At 38.0% G+C, this 21,101-nt stretch overlaps 2 protein-coding genes across 3 annotated transcripts in view; one reads left to right on the top strand and one right to left on the bottom strand.

The window, feature by feature from the left end:
- Positions 1-5,415, bottom strand: part of IFT74 (intraflagellar transport 74) — a 35,485-nt gene extending 30,070 nt beyond the window's left edge. Inside the window, exons 1-7 of the mRNA XM_026047073.1 lie at positions 5,294-5,415; positions 4,732-4,867; positions 4,185-4,233; positions 2,729-2,827; positions 2,546-2,606; positions 2,066-2,125; positions 971-1,032 (exon numbers count right to left, since the gene is read on the bottom strand). Coding sequence (XP_025902858.1) covers positions 971-1,032; positions 2,066-2,125; positions 2,546-2,606; positions 2,729-2,827; positions 4,185-4,233; positions 4,732-4,867; positions 5,294-5,410 — 584 coding nt within the window. The 5' untranslated portion in view covers positions 5,411-5,415. The remainder of the gene's footprint in view (positions 1-970; positions 1,033-2,065; positions 2,126-2,545; positions 2,607-2,728; positions 2,828-4,184; positions 4,234-4,731; positions 4,868-5,293) is intronic.
- Positions 5,416-5,764: 349 nt separating this feature from the next.
- On the top strand, positions 5,765-19,212 carry PLAA (phospholipase A2 activating protein). Of its 2 annotated transcripts, XM_026047071.1 has the most exons (13): positions 5,765-5,936; positions 7,789-7,982; positions 8,844-8,944; positions 9,023-9,143; positions 9,277-9,444; positions 10,369-10,504; positions 10,955-11,124; positions 12,082-12,239; positions 13,208-13,427; positions 15,170-15,238; positions 15,630-15,731; positions 16,736-16,900; positions 17,664-19,212. In XM_026047071.1, exons 1-13 carry the CDS (start codon positions 5,788-5,790, stop codon positions 18,227-18,229), a joined length of 2,319 nt encoding a protein of 772 aa, XP_025902856.1. In that variant the 5' UTR covers positions 5,765-5,787; the 3' UTR covers positions 18,230-19,212. The 2 variants fall into 2 exon arrangements, with proteins under 2 accessions (XP_025902856.1, XP_025902857.1); XM_026047072.1 differs by lacking the exon at positions 15,170-15,238.
- Positions 19,213-21,101: the final 1,889 nt, after the last annotated feature.

Here is a 21,101-nt window from a genome sequence, read left to right on the forward strand (position 1 = left end):
CATACAGAACCACTATAAAGTGCACAAGCGGTACATAAAAATGWTTAGGTGAATTTTCCTTTCTTAAAAACATAATTCAGTGGCCAAGGCAGGCAAATAGCATGTATCCAATTATTAGATACAGTTTAACAGAGAAAGCTACCACATGTTAGTTAAACTAGGAATTCCCAATTACGATATGGCTTGATGATTCTAGGGACAGGAGGTGCCCTTAAAACATCAATGCCAAGAACTTTTTGCTTTTTTTTGTATCAAAAGGAAGCACAGGATGTTATGCCCCAGTATGACAGCCCTGTGGCCTTTGTAAGGTAAAGGTTTTTACTACTGACATTAATACAGGGAGCATCAAGGGAAACATTTGCAACAAAATTAATCTTCTGCTTCCTCCTGTCAAGTCTTCACTTCRTAACTTACACATCACAGGCCAACCTCCAAGAGTAATGACTTTTGCATTTGTTCCCCAAAACCAAAGAATCTCTACAGGCTGAATGAGATGGTAAGCCTCCCAATGAGAGTTGGTGAGAAGAGTAAAAAGCCAGAAACTCCTGCTCRTTGTACACATAAGCACGTTAGGAAACTTCCGAATTACATCACTTGAAAAATCACAGAAYGGTTGAGGTTGGAAGGGACCTCTAGAGATCACCCAGTCCAACTTCCTGCTCTATCAGGGACACCCAGAGCACGTGGCACAGAGAGGCATCCRGGCGGGTTYGGAAGACCTCCAGAAAAGGAGGCTCCACAGCCTCCCTGGAAAGCCTGTGCCAGGACTCTGTCACCCTCACAAGAAGGAAGTTCTTCCTCATATGGAGATGGAACTAYCTAGGTTTCAACTTGTACTCATTACCCCTTGTCCTGTCACTAGTCACCACCGAGAATTTGGGCCCATTCTCTTTACACATCTTGATCTTCCCTACTTTACAAAGGTCAGATGTAATTTAACTTCAGAGAGGCATACACATCGTGTACTTACGCTTGTTTTTCTGTAAAAATTATATCCACGCTCTGAGCTTCTCGGTCATTCTGAACTTTCAACTAAAAAGAAAACAAACCCAACAAATTACACACAAACAAAATACAAATTATATGCACAAATGTAAGGCTGCGCTTAAATGATCAAAAGGCTGCTCAGAATGCAGTGGAGTGAGGAGCAGCTGAGGCTTTTTGCTCCAGATTTTTTTTCCCTAGTTTTGAATGGTTTCTGCAATCATATTCTTCCACTGAAAATCAAGTGAAATAAGATGGCATTCACTGTGTCTATATTTAAGAAAGAAAATACAATTAAGTTTGTAACAAATTAATTCACCAGCTTCTACTGTGGAATTCACTGATGGAGTACTTCCTGGTAAAACATTGTTAAACCTACTGACAAGGTGACCTTTGCAAAGCATTACTGTTTTTATGACATGGACATTGTGACTTTATTTTTCCATTAAATCTGATGGCTAAAAAATACTTAGCAGGCTTTTCGTTCTAACAAAATGATCCTTTCTACCATTAGTTCCTTTTGCTTATGCACAAAAGGAGCATGCGGAATGGAAAAAACTTAATGCCTCTTAATGCTTACAATCACATTATTACTGACTTTGAAAAACCAAGAAAAACTTAAGGAAGAGCAAAGTTCATAGTTTCTGTTGTTCGTCATCCATATACCTACTTAATGATTATTACACTGGAGTAACTCAGAGTACTAAATAAAGCTCCAAAAGCTCTGCCAGCTATGCATGGTGGCACAGTCCCGTGAGTTTGCCTTKCAGAAGATCAGTGTTCTATGCGTTCTACACAAACACATTTTAACTCTAGTAAATTGTGTTGGGAAGACAGCCTTCTCTGATGTGAAACACACAAGCAASATCATGGAGCTCAGAAGATAACACCTCAGACAATTATCTAATTACTTGCATTTATGTCACCAAGGATATGTATGCCACTCAATATATATGGGAAAAAATACGGAAGTTTTAAATTAGATCTATGTTTTTTATATAGGTCAGAGAATAACATATGTTCAAAGTACCAAGATAGCTTTCATTATATGTTGAAACATAGCAAACCCCCTAATTCTTACCATATTGAAATCACTAATCATTTCTGCTGTATCGGTATTGGTGTTTAGTTTATCCACGAGCTGAAACAAGACAGAATTCCAAGCTATTAGTACTCTCTTTTAATTACAGGACCAAGAATCAGACAAACAGGTACCAATGCACAGATCACTCATGAAATGACAGCAAATTTCTAGTTTTGCAATTTAAAAAAAAAAGTGAAAATCTGAAGGGAATCTGAACAATTTATTTTTTCAGAATTAATCATGTTATATATAATTGTACAAAATAAACACTACGCACTTAAACATATACACAGCTGCATTTCCAGTATTTTCTTCCTTCATATTTTCCCTTTAATTACATTTTCCTCCCTTTCAATAACTGCAAAGGGGAAGTACTAACTAGTACATTTTTACAGATATGTTGAATTTGAGCAAAAACAGTACAAAGCAGAGAACAGAAGAGACAGGGTTGAGTATCAAAAACTGGTATGAGCATACCATGTTGTAGTCTGCTAGCTGACCTTGAAAGTCTTTGATTTCACCAGCTAAGGCCTCTGCCCTAAATACAAAGCAAAAAGCCAAACTTACAAAAGGAAGCACTACATATATAAAAATAAATACTATTCTCAAATACAGTCTGTGACTGMAAGTTTTCATTCCAGTAGCTGAAATACATCTCACCTTTTCTCATATGACAGATAGACAGAATTCTCTTGCTTGTACATTTCCACTTCTTTTTGCAGCTTATTAATTTCTGCTGTAAGATCATTTATTTTACTTCTGCAAAAAAGCATGAATCAAAAACATTACTTAAATTTAAATATATAAAYGAAACATAGAAGTAATATAAATTATATTTTATTACTAGTTATGTGAAATTAGTAGCACTTTATCACATTGTTATGAGAAGCCTCAGACAAGAATTCACCCAAGGACACAATTTTTGCTGCTCTTGCTGGTGTATCATGAGGGAGTACAAACAAAACAGCAAAAAAAAAAACAGCTGAAAAAGAAGATAAGGATCACTGCATCTTCAAGCAACCAGCTGAAACTGCACAAAAGGGCCAAAACACCTACCCCAGTTGAGGCAAAATGAGACCATATATAGAAGTGAGTTACCAGAATTAGGGAAAGGGTGCCAAAAAACGACCACCATGGATGTCAAAATACTCCCAGGGACCACCAAGAGACAGAGGGCACACGCATGTATTGTAATTGATTGCAGRAAAAAGAAGGATTATGTATGATCATTTCAAGAATTTAATGCACATGTTGATAAAAGAGAAACAAAAGCATTTGCAAACGCAAACTAGGTAATGCAGGAAGGGAGGAACTATCCCTTCTGCATCCATGGCAGCAATAAAGTGAATGGCTACATTGGTTTTAAGAGGTTTATTCCTCACATGAGAGATATGATGAAAAAAAGCAGAGCAAAGCATTCTATCAAAAAAAAATCTAGACAATTAACAGAAAACTTGGATTTGAAATAAAATATTTTGCTTTTTGCCTCATCACTAAGACAGCTGTGAATTTGTCTCTGACTGACTTGGGAAAAAAAAAAGTATCTTTTCACAAAACAGTAATATGACTTTTTTTAAAAAAAAAAAAAACTCTCTTAAGACTATTACTCAATATTGCAATGTGGTCAAGTCACAAAATAGCATAAGCTATACAGTTACACAATGGCTTTGTTTTACTGCCTGTAATCAAGCGAAGTACACATGTGTTTACTTTGACATGCTGCTTTGTACAACTGGAGTTGTCAGATCTATCAGGAGGCATAAATATAAGCTTAAAATGTCACACTCATGTTACTAAAACTGGTGGAGAGTTTCTTTAACTTAACATGATAAATAACAAAATGGCAAAAAAATCTACTTGCATCTAAACATAAACTTCTGCTCCCCTAAAAAGTATTCACATAATGATTTTCGTAACTCTTTCGTAAAGATAGCCTTCTTYATGAATGAACCTGTATTATAAAGCTCTTAACTTCACATTGCTGAGTTCATTCTCCAGTATTTCAGAAGCAGTATCTCAGTTGTATCTCATTAGTRTCTCAGTATCTTTAGTATCCCAGTAGTATCTCAGAAAGCGAATGAAACAGAACAGCAAAGTTCCTATTGTTAATACATACCTCAGCAGTCCAAGATAATAGGTTTTATCCATTATCTGTCTCTGAGGACCTGTCAAAGGAAAACAAGTGATGTTTAGCTAGAGAGCTATTTCTTCTGATGACCTGTAAATTATGGGAGAAAACAAACAAAAACAAAGAAATTGGCAGTATTTTACAATCAGAAAACTGCCACGGTCTTAAGTGTTTCCTGCATATGAAAAAATGAAGTCAGAAATTTATTTTAAATGTTTGTGATTTTTGTGAAGCTATCTGAACATTTAGTATGTAAATAAATATTCTATCTATMTTGTTCCATAGTGTTGCAAGAAGATACAGTTTACATCTCTCCTTTTCAAGGACTTTGAATGAGTTGTAAACATCATAACAAAGCTTAAACATAGAAAATAATTCAGAGTATTTTCTTTCTCCTATTGCTCTTATTCAATAGTTATTCACCTTGCAATTTGTACAGCAGAGAGAAGCAAAACCTTTATTTTCCTTTAAAATTTTAAAATATTTCTTTTAAAAGATCTCAAACATACTGATAACTATTTTCAGTAAACAATACCTTTTGTTCCCATTTTCATTCCACTTAATCCCTGTTGTGTCACTGGACGGTCAGCAACTTTAATCTGAGATGACAACACCCCTGCGGTACTTGTAGAACCACCACGAGAACCAGGTCTTGATGTATTAGGAGGCATCTAGATGCAAACAAACAAAGAATTTCGAATTATGATTTCTTTATTCTTATGTGACTACCAAAGCAACTAAAATCTTAAGAGTGAGACTCCTTCAAATTTTTGAAGGTTCATCTAGGAATCTTTCAGCAAACAAGGCTGAGTCTGATGTCCAGCTGTAGGAAGGTGGGAAATGACCACTAGGCAGCCTGCTCATTGCTGTCTCTATCTCTGACTTAATCTGCTTTTAAGATATGCCAGGAGAATTGTCTATGCAAGGGGCCTCTTTCTGTCAAAACTGCATGGTCTAAAAAACAAGAACATCTGCATTTCTTCCTGAGAATTTACCAATCACATCATGGTGTGAGAAATAAATAAATAAATAAATAAATAAATGAGAGAAAATAAAACCCAAAACAGATGGAAGTCACCATTTTCTCACACACAGACCCCTGTTCCGATTCTGGTCGCTGACGGCGTCCTCAGAGAAGAGGTGGGCCTTGCTGCCATCCCCACGCCTCCTCTGGAAGAGGGGCGCGCTGTGGGCGGCCGGTGGTTACTGGACATCTCTGCTTGCTCCTGGGAAGCAGCACAACTGTCTCTGGGGTGCTAAAGATCACTGGAATTTCATAGATCCCGCAGCTCCCAGGGCGGCGCCGCGGCCTCGCGAGCGGCCGTTAAACCCCAGCAACGACGCCGGTATCGCAGCAACGGACGGGAGGACAGTTATCGCGAGACTTAGAAATCCCGCTCCAGGCSGGCACTGCCTACGGGRACTACATCTCCCAGCGTGCCCCGAGGCGCGGCGGTGCCCGCTATCCCTGCTGTTTTTGAGCGCGAGTGCTGCCGGGATATGAAGTCCGCGCGCTGGCGGACGCGGTGATGCCTCTTCCGGCGCGGCGGCCGGCGGCGGTTGTTGCTGTGTCAGAGGCGGCGGCGCCGCCATGGCGGGTGCGGGCGGCGTCTACCGGCTGCGCTGCTCCCTGGTGGGGCACGGGCAGGACGTGCGCGGCCTCACCGGCGGCCTCTTCCCGCCCGGCGCCTTCGTGTCCGTGTCGCGGGACCGCACGGCCCGCCTCTGGGCTCCCGACGGGTGAGTGCCGCGCCGCCATGGCCGCCATGGCGCCGCGTCCCACAGCTGCGCGGCGGGAAGGGGCTGCCCGCCCCGCGCCGGGCCCGGCCGCCTGCGGCCCCTGCGCCCGGCCCCGCTTCGTGCCGCGCCAGCCCCGCGGGCAGCGCGGGATTTACCCGGTGCTGAGCCGCGTTTAGGCCTTTCGGTCAAAAACTTCCGTCTGCGTCGGTGCCGGCGGCTTCTGTGAGGGTAACGGCTTTGCTTTCTGAGGCGTCGGTGTCGTTTTCGTCTGACCCTGCTGAGCGTCAGAGTGATCTCGTCTTGTAAAACCATTTCGGTGTTGGTAATAGGACACTTCGTTTTGGATGCTTTTAAGAAGCCTTTTCTCTCCTTGCTGAGAAGACTTTTAAGAGCGTGGAATGAAACACGAAATTATGATAATAAAAAGGCAATTGCACAGCAAGCGTACAAAACATATGCAAAARTATACAAAGCATGCAAAAGCATGAAGAAAGGGAACCTGTTTTCTCCTGCGTTCTCCTAGCTTGGTGCTGGTGCCAAGTGCCTCTGCCGGTCACTCCGTCACCTTTAATTTTTATTCTATCTTGTCTGTGATCTGGATACTGCTCGGCGGTGCAGGCGTTAGGTGCTGGCCATGCAGGTCACTGCTGCAAGCTGTGAGACATGTTTGTTCCCTTATCCGTAGCTTCCAGCAGTATCCCAATGTTGCTAGACAAGTGTGGGTTTTTTGCTGCTTCTCAGTGAAACAGAGATAACCAGCAACTTTGCCTGAATGCCTACATGTGCTTTTTATCAAGTGGATTTAGGCAGTTCTGCGATTAAGAGCTAGGAAGAATAATCTAGGTGTGCCTCATGGAATCGCTTCTAATTAGAGGAAGAACTTTCTAAAATGCTTGGATTTATTTTCTTTTGCAGGGAAGGAGGTTCTTAATTGTGACCTCTTTTTCGTGGGTTGTGAGAAGAAGATAGAGTTAGCATAGAGCAAAGGGGTTAGGTATGGATCTCCTTTGTGCTATGAAGATTGTATGATTACAGAAAACAGGATTTGGTGAATAACCAGGTTTTTGTATGTATTATTTTTGAACGTACAATTTTAGGAGWAGATACGTTCCCTTCACTTACTCTATATACCTCTAGCAGACAAGGCATTTTAGAATCCAGAAGAGCATCACAGTTTCCCTACCTCTTCTAGGTTTTAAAATGTAAATGCGAAAACWTAAAATGCTACACTTCTTTTTCCTTTGGAGGAAAAAAACAAAGGCTTTATTGTGTGGGGATAATTACCACTTTTATTATTTTCCTTCTAGTGAGTGCTTTGCTTACTGGAGTCTCGTTTGAGATGGAGAAGTAGCGGTGCTTCTTTAGTTAGCTATAATCCATTACTTACTAATCCCTGTAGTGCTTGTAACTGAGAATCAGTGAACAGATTTTGCAGTCAGTAAGCTTTCTTCTCCATTTTCTCTAGCACTCTTTACATACTCTGGCATTGTTGAAGTGTCCTGGGATAAGCATTTAAGTCCTTACACAGCCAAGAATTTCTTACAGGCAAATTGCAGCTGCTTCTGGTGTCTGTAGGCATGATGTTTGCCAGTGAAGGAAGTACRAAGTTGAGTCCCTCCAAGCCTACCTGTTTTTGATAAATAAATGGTATACTTATTTCCTAATTGGGCTAAGCATTCAGAATTTTTTTTTTACTCTTCAATTTTAATCTTTCTATGCATAGTTTGCTCTTCAGCCCACTGTGAGAATGAATATTAATTCAATAGTTGGAATATCAAACACCTGTTATATTTCAGTGCCTCAAATAAGTAATTTCTGCTATGACTCTGAACTGATTATTGCATATGTTTAGTCTTAACAGGGGTTTTACTGAAATACACTGTATGAGTGGCCACTCAAATTTTGTATCTTGTGTGTGCATCATACCTCCAAGTGACCTGTATCCTCGTGGGCTGATTGCAACCGGTGGCAATGATCATAATATTTGCATTTTCACAGTTGACAACCCAGCTCCTCTTTATGTCCTGAAGGGCCATAAAAACACAGGTACAATCTTATTTTAGTTTTTATTGCATGAAAGTTATTGATGTGTTAGGATAATAAGTTGAATCTTTAAATTTTGAATTCTGTGGTAATTCACTGTAGCGAAGTATATTACCATAAGTTTTGGACTCTTCCTGCTTTAATAAAGATTGTTGTGGGCAGCAACCTGGGAACATCCTGGGCTTCTCAGCAGCACCAAAGATCTAAAACAGAAATTATGTATATTTAAACCCCTCAATTTGCTGTGCAAAAGCAAGCAAGTAACTTCATTATGCAGGAATAACTTTGGTGCTGGAATGGGTGAATTGATTATGAAACGTGATGTGCTCCCACTAGAGTTGTAAATATCAGTGAGGTCTTCTAGGGAGGTTGTATGCTGTACCCAAAACCTAATAATGAAATGTTTAGAAATAATTGAAAAATACGGTTTTTGAAAATGTGAAGCTCAGATTATCGTGAGGATGACAAAGCTCTAGYACAGGCTGCTCAGAGTGGTTGTGGAGTCTCTTTCTGTGGAGATCTTCAAAATCCACCTGGATGCCACCCTGTTCTATGTGCCTTAGGCGTCCCTGCTGGAGCAGGGGGGCTTGTTAGAAGTATTCTAATCATGTGAGAAAAGAATGGGAGCTAAGAGAAATTTGAAAAATAAAAAGAGCAAATTTTTGTCATCTAATGTGGAGAGATTTTTAAGCAATGATGAATTTGCAGTGTGCCTACAGTTTTAATTCTTTCTTAAACTTGTCAACATTGTATGTATGCTACTAATAGAACCAAATCTCCTGAAATAAATCTGCTTAAATTGCTGATCTAAGACTGGGGACAATGCAGGAAACTTGTCGATATCAGTTTGAACTTTTGTTTCAGTTTGCAGCCTTTCATCTGGAAAATTTGGCACATTGCTAAGTGGATCATGGGATACAACAGCCAAAGTGTGGTTGAATGACAGATGTATGATGACATTACAGGTATGAAGTCCGGCATGAGTGTTAARTTGATGCTTTGATTTTTGTCAAAAAATAAACCACGATGTTGTTTTTTTGCAGGGTCACACAGCTGCTATATGGGCAGTGAAAATACTGCCCGAACAGGGGTTAATGTTGACTGGTTCAGCTGACAAAACTATTAAACTGTGGAAGGCAGGAAGATGTGAAAGAACATTCACTGGTAAGTACTCTTGTAGTTGACAGTTTTGTTGGCGAGGGGGTGAGCAAAGGTGGGATGCATACTCTAAGAGAAAAAAGTCAAAAACCAYGAAGTTGCCTCGAATTTTTCAGTTATTTTTCTTTCTTCTGCAAAGGGCATGAAGACTGTGTGAGAGGTTTAGCTATTCTTAGTGAAACAGAGTTCCTTTCGTGTGCTAATGATGCTAGTGTCCGAAGATGGCAAATCTCTGGCGAGTGCCTGCAGGTGTATTATGGACATACAAATTACATTTACAGCATTTCTGTCTTCCCTCAGTGTARAGGTAAGGTTTTCTTGTCACTATAACCCGACATTCTTCCAAAATAAAACAAGATACTCGGTTCTGCAGCAGGACTGTGGAGTTGTCATAGCAGAAGAACTCAATTGGCATTTCATTTACTTCATTTGCTTGCTTTTTCCCATTTGCTGCATTTTATGTCAGTAATAAAAATGTAGGTGATTGAATTCAAACCCATTCTCTGGCAGAATTGCACTGYAAATGAGATGAGTAAATTCTTGATTTATTGAAGCACAGACTATTTCCTATACTTATGTAATTTGCATATTGTCACTGTAGTAGAGTAATGGAATGGTGCRTGTGAGGTCAAAGCTGTAGAGTGTTGTAGAAGATGTTCTGAGCTGCTGACTGTTGTGGTGCATGTGTTACTTCCACATTCATTTATTAGGCGAATGGGTGTATATTARTGGATGCATAGGTCACAACTCTCTTCCATCTGAAAACTGTCAGAGAAGATTCTATAAGTTAGACTTTGAAGGGTGCTTAATGTATGCTTCCTGAAAAAACAGAAGCTGCTCGGAAAAAAATCTCAGATTTCAAAGAACGATGAAACTCTGGAAACATAGGGGTAAGACAAGTCTGTGATAGTCTCAAAATTACTCTTAAGTTCTGGTTATATCCTTGAAACAAGGAAAGAATCTTTTGTCTGCCATGACAGAATTTCATTCACTATCTGTCTGATGAGTCCACAATTTATGCACATTTCTTCATAAAGGAAATTATGCATGATTTTTGCTGTCTTCTAGTTCTCTTCTTGTGACTTGAAATACTAAATTATAAAAAGTTTCTTCTTACACTTTTCAGTGTTAGATAGGCAGTTCTAAGAATCCAGACAATCCATTGTCTATCACAGTTTAGTGAATAGATGTATAGTTTTAAGCTTTTTTTGTCTTTTTTCTTCCTTTTTAGATTTTGTAACTACTGGAGAGGATAGATCTCTTAGAATTTGGAAACGAGGGGAATGTGCTCAAACAATCAGACTCCCTGCTCAGTCCGTGTGGTGCTGCTGTGTGCTGGAAAACGGTGACATTGTAGTTGGTGCAAGGTATCCTGGTTTTACTGTCACCATGATTGTAGATCTAAAATTGGAGAATCCTTGATGAAGTTGTATGCATTCTTTTTAAGAGAATTAATTTTGACGTTGAAAAAAAAAGCCACCAAGATGTGAGAACAGTAATTGAAGTATGTGTTCTTGTACTTCAGAAAAAAAAAAACAAATCTTTTTTTTCATGTAGTAGGTACTAGTACTTCAATGATAAAGAGTGAATGCTTTGGGGAATGGGCCTCACAATTGAATGCAGTGCTATGGGTAGACTTGCATGTTCTGTAAACAGTACGTATTTGATTGGCTCGAATTTGATCGTTTCCTRCTGTGCTTTTAAAATTATACTGTGTTTTGGACTTAAAGTTAAGTAGTTAATTCTTTTAAGTTGTTTTCATTAGCAGACTTGGATTCTTGGTCTAATAATAATTTGAATGCTTTCTGTCTGCTCAGTGATGGAATCATAAGAGTGTTTACAGAGTCATCAGAACGCACAGCAAGTGCAGAGGAGATTCAGGCTTTTGAAAATGAGCTTTCCCAGGCATCAATTGACCCTAAAACTGGTGATTTAGGAGACATTAATGCTGATGACCTTCCAGGAAGAGAACATCTTAAGGATCCTGGTAAGTTATTTCACTTCTGTTATGTTACAGACATCTCCAAATCTTGATTCTGAGGCATTGAAACTTTTAGTATCTTTTAAAACTAAGACAACCTTGATCTCTCTTAATAGAGTTTCTGAAGAAAACAGCTTAATTTGCTATTGTTTCATTGATCCTTTTTGGAAGGTAGACTGTAGTTTAAATGTATAGCAATAGKAGACATATATGATAAAAATATTTCTCGTGTGAGATATTTTAAAGGATAGTTTTCAAGGTGGTGGGATGTTTTGAGGATGTGTTTTGGATCTGGCAATGCCAGCTACACCAGCACTGTAAGAAGAAGTTGTGTAAGTCGTGAATGGACTATTTAATGTGGATTTCTTTTTTCTTAGAAGTAGATGTGTTCTGCTGTTTGTTTTCTTTTCCCTACTTTAACTTTCCGTCTGAAGTTTGTCTTAATTGACTGAATGTAGTTCTTACAGGTTCTCAGGACATTACTAAGAATACGGAAGAAACAGTGACAGTTAAAATTATTCGTAAATAGGGTTTTTTTTCCCCCAGAATCAGCACTTGGTGCTGACCACCAAATAGTATAAATTGCCAGTCACCTTCGTTATAATTGTACGAACCTTCCTGTGGTGTTAGTTCATGAGATTTTCACCTCTAGTTGTCATATTCACAGGAGAATGATGAACTGCTGCGGTGATTGACGCAAGGATTACTTTTTCATCTTAGTCTGGTGGCAGATACCAGTTTGTGATCGTAAAATGCTAGTGTGTGGATTTCTCTTATAGCTGTAGTACACAGTACAAACAAGCCAACAAAAGCACTTGTATTTTTTTCTGTAAYGTAACTTAGAATCTTCTTGAACTGTCTTTTCCTCTTAAAAGTTGAGTGCCACCAATATACTTTTTTCCCCCTAAAATAGGTCTTGTTTTTAGATTTCTTAATTTCTTCCTCAAATACTTCTGTCTACAGGCACAAGAGATGGACAGACACGTCTCATTAAAGATAATGGGAAAGTCGAAGCCTATCAGTGGAGTGTTAGTGAAGGAAGGTGGATAAAAATAGGTGATGTTGTTGGTTCTTCTGGAGCCACACAGCAAACATCTGGGAAAGTTTTATTTGAGGGAAAGGTATGTACCCTTAAGAGTTTTGTGTTTTAATTGCTTCAAGTGTTATGTGCTTAAATAGCACATTTTTTAAGAAAGTGCAATTTTTTTGCAACGGCAAAATACCTATACCTATACCTTTCTATACCTAAAATATAAATTAGAAAGCAGGGATTTGGTGGTAGTAAAATTCAGTTCAGACTAAGATACAAGTATTAATCCTGGCTTCTGCCAGGATTAGAAATATTAGAAATGCGTTTTGTAAAAAGTTARCTGACATGAAAAAGTTATTTTGCAAAAAAGTAAACTATTAGCTAGTAAAGAAAGGATCAAGTTCTTTACTGTTTATTGTTAATACCTTGAAAAATTAGTTTCACTTCCTTTCCAAAGAGAATGAATCTTAAAATTTATCTAAGAATGATTTAATCTATTACTTACTAGATTTCTGTGCTCCCTTAACGTTTGAGCTGAAATGCAGGTGATAATTTTACAGACAAGTATGTACTTTAATGATGCTTACATAGAGAAAAGTCTGTATTTAGTGACACCACTAAAAGGATGTTCTGGTCATAACTGTTAGCATGCTTCAACAAAACCTAGGAGTTGTCCTTTTTACTATTAAAGTATGCTTCTAAGCYCAAAGCTTTTTTGAGGTAGCTGACTGTCTTGAAGTTTTGCAGGTCACCAGATTTGTCCCTGCAGCGTTATATCTGATGCTGGAATTGTTTTTCTAATACGTTTGCATATGTATTGGCAGAATCTGTTGTGTTAGCCTACTCTTTCTTGAGGTACAGCATTCTAGAAAACACAGAWTATGGTTTGTATATTTCAGACTTGCGGTCTACGCAGGGGAGTATTACTGATACAAGTTGCAAGTTACGATAAAGACTAAGGGCTAAAATGAAATTCAGTTCATGTTGTATGTATCTGTATACCAAATACGATGACAAGTTTCTCATTTTCCTGAACCTGAATATTTATTTTGCTTAAAGGAATATGACTATGTTTTCACCATTGATGTAAATGAAAGTGGGCCTTCCTACAAACTGCCATATAACATCACTGAAGATCCTTGGCTGACTGCATACAACTTCCTGCAAAAGAATGATCTAAATCCTATGTTTCTGGACCAGGTGGCAAAGTTTATTATAGACAACACTAAAGGGCAAACACTTGGGAATACAACCACTCAATTTTCAGATCCTTTTACAGGTAAAGGAATTAATTTCTAGTGCACAAGTATGTTAGATATCAAGGAGATAAAGATGCATATTTAAAWAAGAATGTTGTTCCAATAATGGTTAATTGTATTTTTTTTCTGTAGATGTATTCCTTTGCAGGGATGGAGCACAAATTTGGCAGAATGATATRAAGTGTAGTATAAGCCTTATTGTTTAATATTTTCCTAGCAATGCTGGTCACTTCACAAGGAGACTTCAGAGTCCTAATTTCTGTACTTTAGTATTGGTTATTTCATGCCCTCAAGTTATGGAGCAAAGGCATGGATAGATTTGACAGAAAAATAGGGAAGCTTAATAATTTTCATAAYGTTTGTTAAAACTAATCTTCAACAAAATACTTATTAACCCTGTTGTATTTTTCAGCTTTCTTTCTCTGGTAGTAGCAGATTGAATAGGGGGAGAAAAAAAAAAAAAAMCCACTTTGTTATTCTGCTAGGTGACAAAATGCTGTTATGGAAACAAAACTCAACATGGAGATGAAAATAAGCTTTTTTTTTTTTTAGGCAGGAAAAGAAAACTATGATCAAGCTACTTTCTCAAGAATTGAATTATATTAAAYATTACATTAACCACTTTTATTGCAGCCATCTTCATAACGGTTAAATTAGTAGTGCAAACTCCATGAATATGATTTTCTTTTTTTTTTTTTCTAGAAGGGACTAGAAATGAGCATATAGACTTTTACCAGGTTTAGGTAAAACTGAAACTATGGTAATGTGAACTTAGGCACATACAGAGTTACACAGACTCACTGGATAGTTGAGGTTGGAAAAGGCATTTGGGAAAACAACCTAGTCCAACTGCCTTGCTCAAACAGGGCCAGCTTGAGCAGCTTGCTCTCATCATCCGGCTTTGACCATCTGCAAGGATGGTGACTCCACAGACTGTCAGGCAGCCTGTTCCAGGGCAGTAAGAAGTTTTTCCTCATGTTCAGATGGAACTTCTTGTGTTTCAGATTTAGTCCATTGCTGCATTTTCTGTTGGTGGGAACTACTGAACAAAGTCTTGACCCGTTCTCTTTACCTGCAGCTATTTTTACGTGTTGACAAAATCTCCATGTCAGTCTTCCCTAGGCTAAGCAGGCCCAACTCTCTCTGCCTCTCCTCATATGAGAGATGCTGTTGTATGTCAATCGTAATGACCTTTTACTGGACCCTCTGCATGTCCAGAACTGGGAAGTCTTCCAGATGTGGCCTCACCAGAGCTGCTCAGAGAGAGAGGATCCCCTCCCTCAGCCTGCTGGCAGTGTCTTTCCTGCTGCAGCCCGGGATACCAGTAGCCTCCTTGTCCACCAGGACAAATCGCTGGTACTAATCACATACTTCTGAGCTACAGCATTAGGCGCTTCTTAGACCACCTCACTGTCTCCTCAGCTAGTCCATACTTCCTCAGCATTCCATTCACTGAAGCTAAGGAAGTCAGCATGCACTTGGCTCTGCTCCCACCAGTTACTCCATCTTAGATGGCTGTGCCTATGATTTAGCTGTGCCTAGATTGAATATAGAAGCTTCAGAAGACAGAGAGCTTACCCAGAATAGTTAGGAAGAATCCTGTTTTAGTGTCAAGGTAAAGCTGTGCAGCAGATCAGGCTTATAGCCCCACGATACTCTAAGTTGTATTTGATATTTTGCTTTGTTTTGTGCTACTTCTGCTTGAAAAGTGATGAAGCAATAGTAACAGCTATAGCAGTTATTTTTCTTGCTGTTTTTTTAGGTGCTGGACGTTATGTCCCAGGTTCTTCATCTGGATCAAATACAATATCTTCAGCAGATCCTTTTACAGGTAACTTATCTGTATTATTTATTTCAATGTATCTTTCAGGAATTTAAAGATGTGTATTTCATGCTCAGTTCTCATCAGTGTTTAGTTCCAGTTCCTCTCAGTTCTCCACTTGGACTAGGTATATTCCACAGCTGGGAGACTTAAATGTGAAAAGTGACCAGGCATGTTTGGATTTGTTCGGAAGAGGAGGACGCCTCTCTGTAGATGAGARAGAAAAACAGTTTATGAAGGAATTGACTGAAATTATTACTACTGTTTTGTAATTCTTTCCTGTGCTAAAAACATAGAATTACTTAGCTRTTTGCATAAAAATTTACTTTTTTTAAAAGAGATTTTGCTGTGTCAAATGTTTTGGTACATTGCTGAACTTGTCATGTTATCTTTATAATAGGAATGGATGCCTACAAATCACCTGCAGCTAAAACTGAAAATATTTATTTTCCTAAGAAGGAGGCAGTCACCTTTGATCAAGCCAATCCTACACAGATAATGGGTCAGTGTTTTATGACTTTGAGTCTGTCTTTATTTCTGTTCCATTTGAAATGGTAATTTCATTTTTAATCTGTCAAAAAAAACTGGCATCTCAACTTTCCTACTTCTTTAGTTTTGACCTTTAAAATCACATTCATCAACTGGATCCAGTTGAAGGCATAGGAGTGCTTTTTACTGGAACTTTAAAGAATATATAATGTATCCAGTCTTGCTCACCCATAAACTTTCTTTTGTTTGACATTTTACTTACTAAACTGGTAAGTAAACCTAGCAATTAAAGACTACTTTTTTTCCCCATCCTGGTGGCTCAATAGGCAGGTTATATGCAATCTCTTTCTGAACCTGCTGCTAAAAACTTCAGTTCACCAGGAGTTGTTGGCAGTTTCAAACCTTGAATAATAAGCAATATCAGTCACAAGAACATTGTAGGTTTCTGTTTGTTTTAGAAGCTTAATTCTAAAAATCAGGCTTACTGTTTCCTATGATCTTGTAACAATGCATGGTTAAATACAATTGTAACTCTTGTGGCCAGATTGGACTAAATTTAATAGCTCTGGGTTTTGTTTTGTTTTGTTTTTTTTCCACAGTAAGCCCTCAGTTAATTTTTATTTACACTAGAAATCTTCTAAAATGAATGATACTGTTTGCTTATGGTTTTATTCACGTGGCCCATAAGTTTTGGAAGAGTTGTGAAGAGCAGGTGCTAATTCTAGAACCATTCTAAGCAAAATGCAATTAGTTCTTGAAAACTTTGATCTTTAAATTGCATTCACATTTGAATGCAGGACACTGAGTTGTCATACCTTACGACATTCACATCAAAATCAGAAACAAGATGAGTGAGGGAGAAGTAATRTTTTAGTGTTTAAAATAAAAATTTCTACAAAATACATCTTTTTAGCATTGTTCATAAAATGCTGTGTAGTATGTTTAAAACTATTTCAGTGAAAAGTTCTGATGTCAGAGAGCTCTGGTTGTGAGGCTTTATGGTTCTTGGTCACACAGGCAAACTGAAGGAGCTTAATGGAGCTGCATCTGAAGAACAAAAGCTTACAGAAGATGACTTGCTAATCCTTGAGAAGATCCTGTTCACAGTATGCAACACCTCTGCAGAAACACCTACAGCACAGCAACTTCAGACTTTATGGAAAGCAGTTAACTGGCCAGAAGGTAGATGATGTTTGCATGTTTTTTTTTTTTTCCCTTTTTTTTCTCTTTTTAGTCATGTCATCAATACTTCACCACAAACCAGAATTCTGTAGTCGTGGGCATTAAAAAGACGGTGCCTTGAAGAATTAGTAACGCAAACAGAAACCAGAAAACGGCACACTGGCACCAATAACATTGTACAATACTGGTCATCAGTGGGGGCAGCAACATAATCTGTAAAATTTGGTAATAGGTAGTCAGATTTTCTTGGTGATGGAACAGTAAAGGTGAAGGAGGAACTTGATTTTAAAAAAAGTTGTAGTTTTTTTTCATTTAAAGAGTATCTCCTAAAAAGAGCAGTGAGACTTGTTTCAAAATGAAAGTGGGAGACTGGAGTCCGGAAGTCAAATAAAATGTGAAATTATGAAAAGTTACGAAATTATGATAAGTTATGAAAGATTGAAGAAAAAAACTCTTGTTTCTGCTCCTGGTAGAAAAGGGGTGGTTACTGCAGGRTAGATTATGCAGTCAGAACAGCATTGGTGAAAAGTTTTTGATGGATGTTACCAGAGATAATGTAATTTTGTTTCATAAACGTAATACTAAAAAGTCAAGAAAGGTGCTTGTTCTACTTGAAGACCAGAAAGAGTTTATCTTGGCTTTACTTTAACATCCTGGAAAAAACAKATGCATTGCATGTGAGGATACATTGGTATGAAGTTTAGAACAAGCTGCTTGTTTTATGCAGTTATTTTATGTTTTAATATTTTTTTTTGTTCCCTAGATATTGTCTTTCCAGCGCTAGACATTCTTAGATTGTCTATCAGACACCCCGTTGTGAATGAGAACTTCTGCAGTGAAAAGGATCATGTGCAATTTATCATCCTCCTCCTTAAATTTTTGAACCCCAAAGGAAAGCAGGCAAACCAGCTGCTGGCACTTAGAGCTCTTTGCAATTGTTTTGTCAGCCAGGCAGGCCAGAAGCTCATGATGCAACAGAGAGATGAAATAATGACACAAGCCATAGAACTGAAATCAGGTGGTAATAAGAACATTCATATTGCACTTGCTACGCTCACGTTGAACTATGCCGTTTGTTTACATAAAGTCAGCAACATCGAGGGCAAAGCTCAATGTTTATCAGTAATCAGCACAGTTATGGAAGTTGTTCAAGATCTTGAAGCTGTTTTTAGACTGCTTGTGGCYCTGGGGACACTGATCAGTGGGGATACAAATGCTGTGCAATTAGCCAAGTCCCTGGGAGTTGACTCTCAAATAAAAAAGTATGCCTCTGTATCAGAACCGACTAAAGTAAGCGAATGCTGTAGGTTCGTTCTTAATCTGCTGTAATTGTTATTATTATTTGGGGGAGACAGTGTATTCAAAAAAAAATGATGCTTTTGTGCATTTCATGTGACAGTGTATAATTGAGAAAATACTGTGGATGMGCTAAAACCTTGATATTGTCAGATGTTACACAGCAAATAAAACTTTTTACAATTGTCATGTGACTGCCTATCTGAAGTCTGCAGTGTACAGGATCTTTGCACGAAGTCTTTCTGGAATAGTTTAGAAGATCAAAATAATAAATCACTAAGAAGCTGGATTGTTAACCGGAAAGAATAGGGTGCAAAACAAAAGTGTCAGCAGAATGACTGTATGAATGACAGTTAATTTTGGCAAATAGTAGCTGTGATTAAATATGCTGGTAAAGAAGTTGCATTTACTTAATTTTCCATCATTTTTTTCCTCTGACTTTCTTTGTTAACCTAACTTTTGTTGCTGTTGCCATGTGCCGTTTGTACTGCAGCAGTTTTTAATCTAGAACTTTGTGAATTCCTGAAAGACAGACTCTTATCTCATGTAGCTCTAGTGCTCCAGTGGTAAGTTTTTAAAATGGTTTAAACATCCCCTACTAGAAAATCCTTTACTTAAGGAACAGGAATAGGGTATTAGTTAACAGCAAAAGTCTTACTTKAAAATATGTTATAAAATACTGGATTGTATTTACAGAGTACAGCAATTGGGAAAAAAAAAAAGTGGTCTTGGAGTTGAGTTTCAAGTGCACAGGATGGATCAAACAGCAGGAAGTGCAGAAATACAAAATCAAATAGCTTTASCAGTGTCAGTACTGATTTTTTGAAAGGGAAATATATTACGGCTAGTCCAGCAGATCTAAGATATTCAGTTCATTTGATTACACATTTAGGAAGTCTTCTGTGGGCTATTTGCCTTCCCCTTAAATAGCCCTTTGCCTGAAGGAGCTTGTRAAGTGTCCTGCAGATGTTACTCTCTTGCTTGTCATTAAAGCAAGTAGACACTTAGGTTGAAGAGGTCCATGTTCAGCATGTCTAAATTGTCATTTATTAAAGTAATTAATTTTTATTAGATTAATATGATAGAGAAAATGGAGAAGTGGGAAAGCTTTACTGGCACTTGAGCTCTTTATGACATCTGGTGGTTTGCGATACATCAACTCSTTTCTGAGAGGCTACATTCAGAAAATAGTTTTAAGATATAACCTATCTGTCTCTTGAACTTTTGTGACCTGCTGCACATTGTTCTTGAAACTCCAGCTTTTAAATGTTGTGCTTGTAGTGTATTTGTACATTTGTTAATTTACGCCTATATACATCTAACATTGTTTTYGTTATTGTGGGATTACAGACTGCCTGCATTAAGATGCACGACCATAAATTTCCTAGACCAAAAAGAAGTTTATCTTAATAAACATACTCTGGCAACTCTGAGAAATAGTATATAAGAAGAGGTATTAAAAATTGTGTTAAAACTGGATTTGCAGGCAAATACTTTGGTGAAAACCCTGCCATCTGGGGATGGGAGTATATGTGAAGGCAGGATCTAACAAGCAGGAGAAGGATAGTTGGATTAGAGGCTGCACAGCTTCCTCTGTGTGGTACGTTGTTATGTGATCACATCGGAATTTAGTGTTGTTTCAAGGAATATGTGTCTGCTGAGGCAGAGCATCCAAAATTCCAGGGGAAAGGACCCTAATGTCCCCTTCTGTTCCCTTACACAATACTAAATTAWATGCAGATAACAATGTACCCCATAGGCAATGGAAGCAATATATTCAAGAAGTGGTATGTAACAAAATATATAACATCTTAAAATACAGTGTAAGAATACAATGTGTAGAATGGAGTGTATTTTTTTTTAATTTTGATGCAAAAATACTTTTTGCAAAAATACATTTCAAAATGTGTTTTGGAGATGAGCAGTAGCCAAAAGAAACATTAATGAGATGTCATGGGGATGAAGGTTCCACTTCCATGGAAGGATGTTAATGTTATACCTAGTAAGAGGGGCAGACAGCCAGGAAGTCTCCTACAATACAGGGAGAGTACACTTCTTTACACAGGCACAAAAGTTAGACCTGGTGCTCCACCTGCAGGAGTCCACATAACAGAAGTTGACCTGCCTTTATATTAATTTCAGGGTAAAAATGTGTTCTATATAAACTGTGAAATTGGATTTTCAGCARTCTTGCAGGATTGTTAAATAACTTAAAGGATTTTCAAGGCATTTTCAAAATTCATATTCCCCGATGGAGTTTTGGTGTTTATTCACATGAGAGATTAAGCTTTCCACTTTGACTGGTATTTTTTTTCCAGCTTTCCTGGTTGTGGAATTGAGGCAACTGTGGACCAAATCACTATTGATTAGTATTTAAAAAAAAAAGTGCGAGATATGAATTACTTCTTTTTTGATGGCTGATTTTGAAGCCTAACTATGACTACCTAAATGCCAGTGTTGTTATCAATGACCTTATCAAAATACAAAGGTACTCTGTCAATAGAAGCCATACTCATTGAAATTGTATTCCATGCAAAGGTGCAAGTTTTATATATGACAGCTCAGACATTGATATTTGATAATATTTTATCTTTAAAATTTAACTTTCCCTTAGTTAAATGCTTAAACATTTGAAAGAAAAAAAGTCTTCTGGTGAACTACCCACTGATATACGGAAAGGTGGATTAGCAGMTCTCAGTGGAGCACCCAAACCAGTTAGTTTTCACATCTGAAAAAAAAAATAGGAACCTTACTAACCTTTTATTTTCCATATAGATATTAAAAAGATACCAAAGATGCCATTTTTATTCCAAACTGGTATATTTTTCCTCTGTATCACCTTGTAACAAAATCTCCAACTTTGTCACTTTGTCACTATCAGTATGTGTGTGGATCTGTGTGCAGC

Source organism: Nothoprocta perdicaria, unplaced genomic scaffold (genome assembly GCF_003342845.1).
Source record: "Nothoprocta perdicaria isolate Ctin4 unplaced genomic scaffold, notPer1 scaffold_471, whole genome shotgun sequence".
Lineage (NCBI taxonomy): Eukaryota > Metazoa > Chordata > Aves > Tinamiformes > Tinamidae > Nothoprocta > Nothoprocta perdicaria.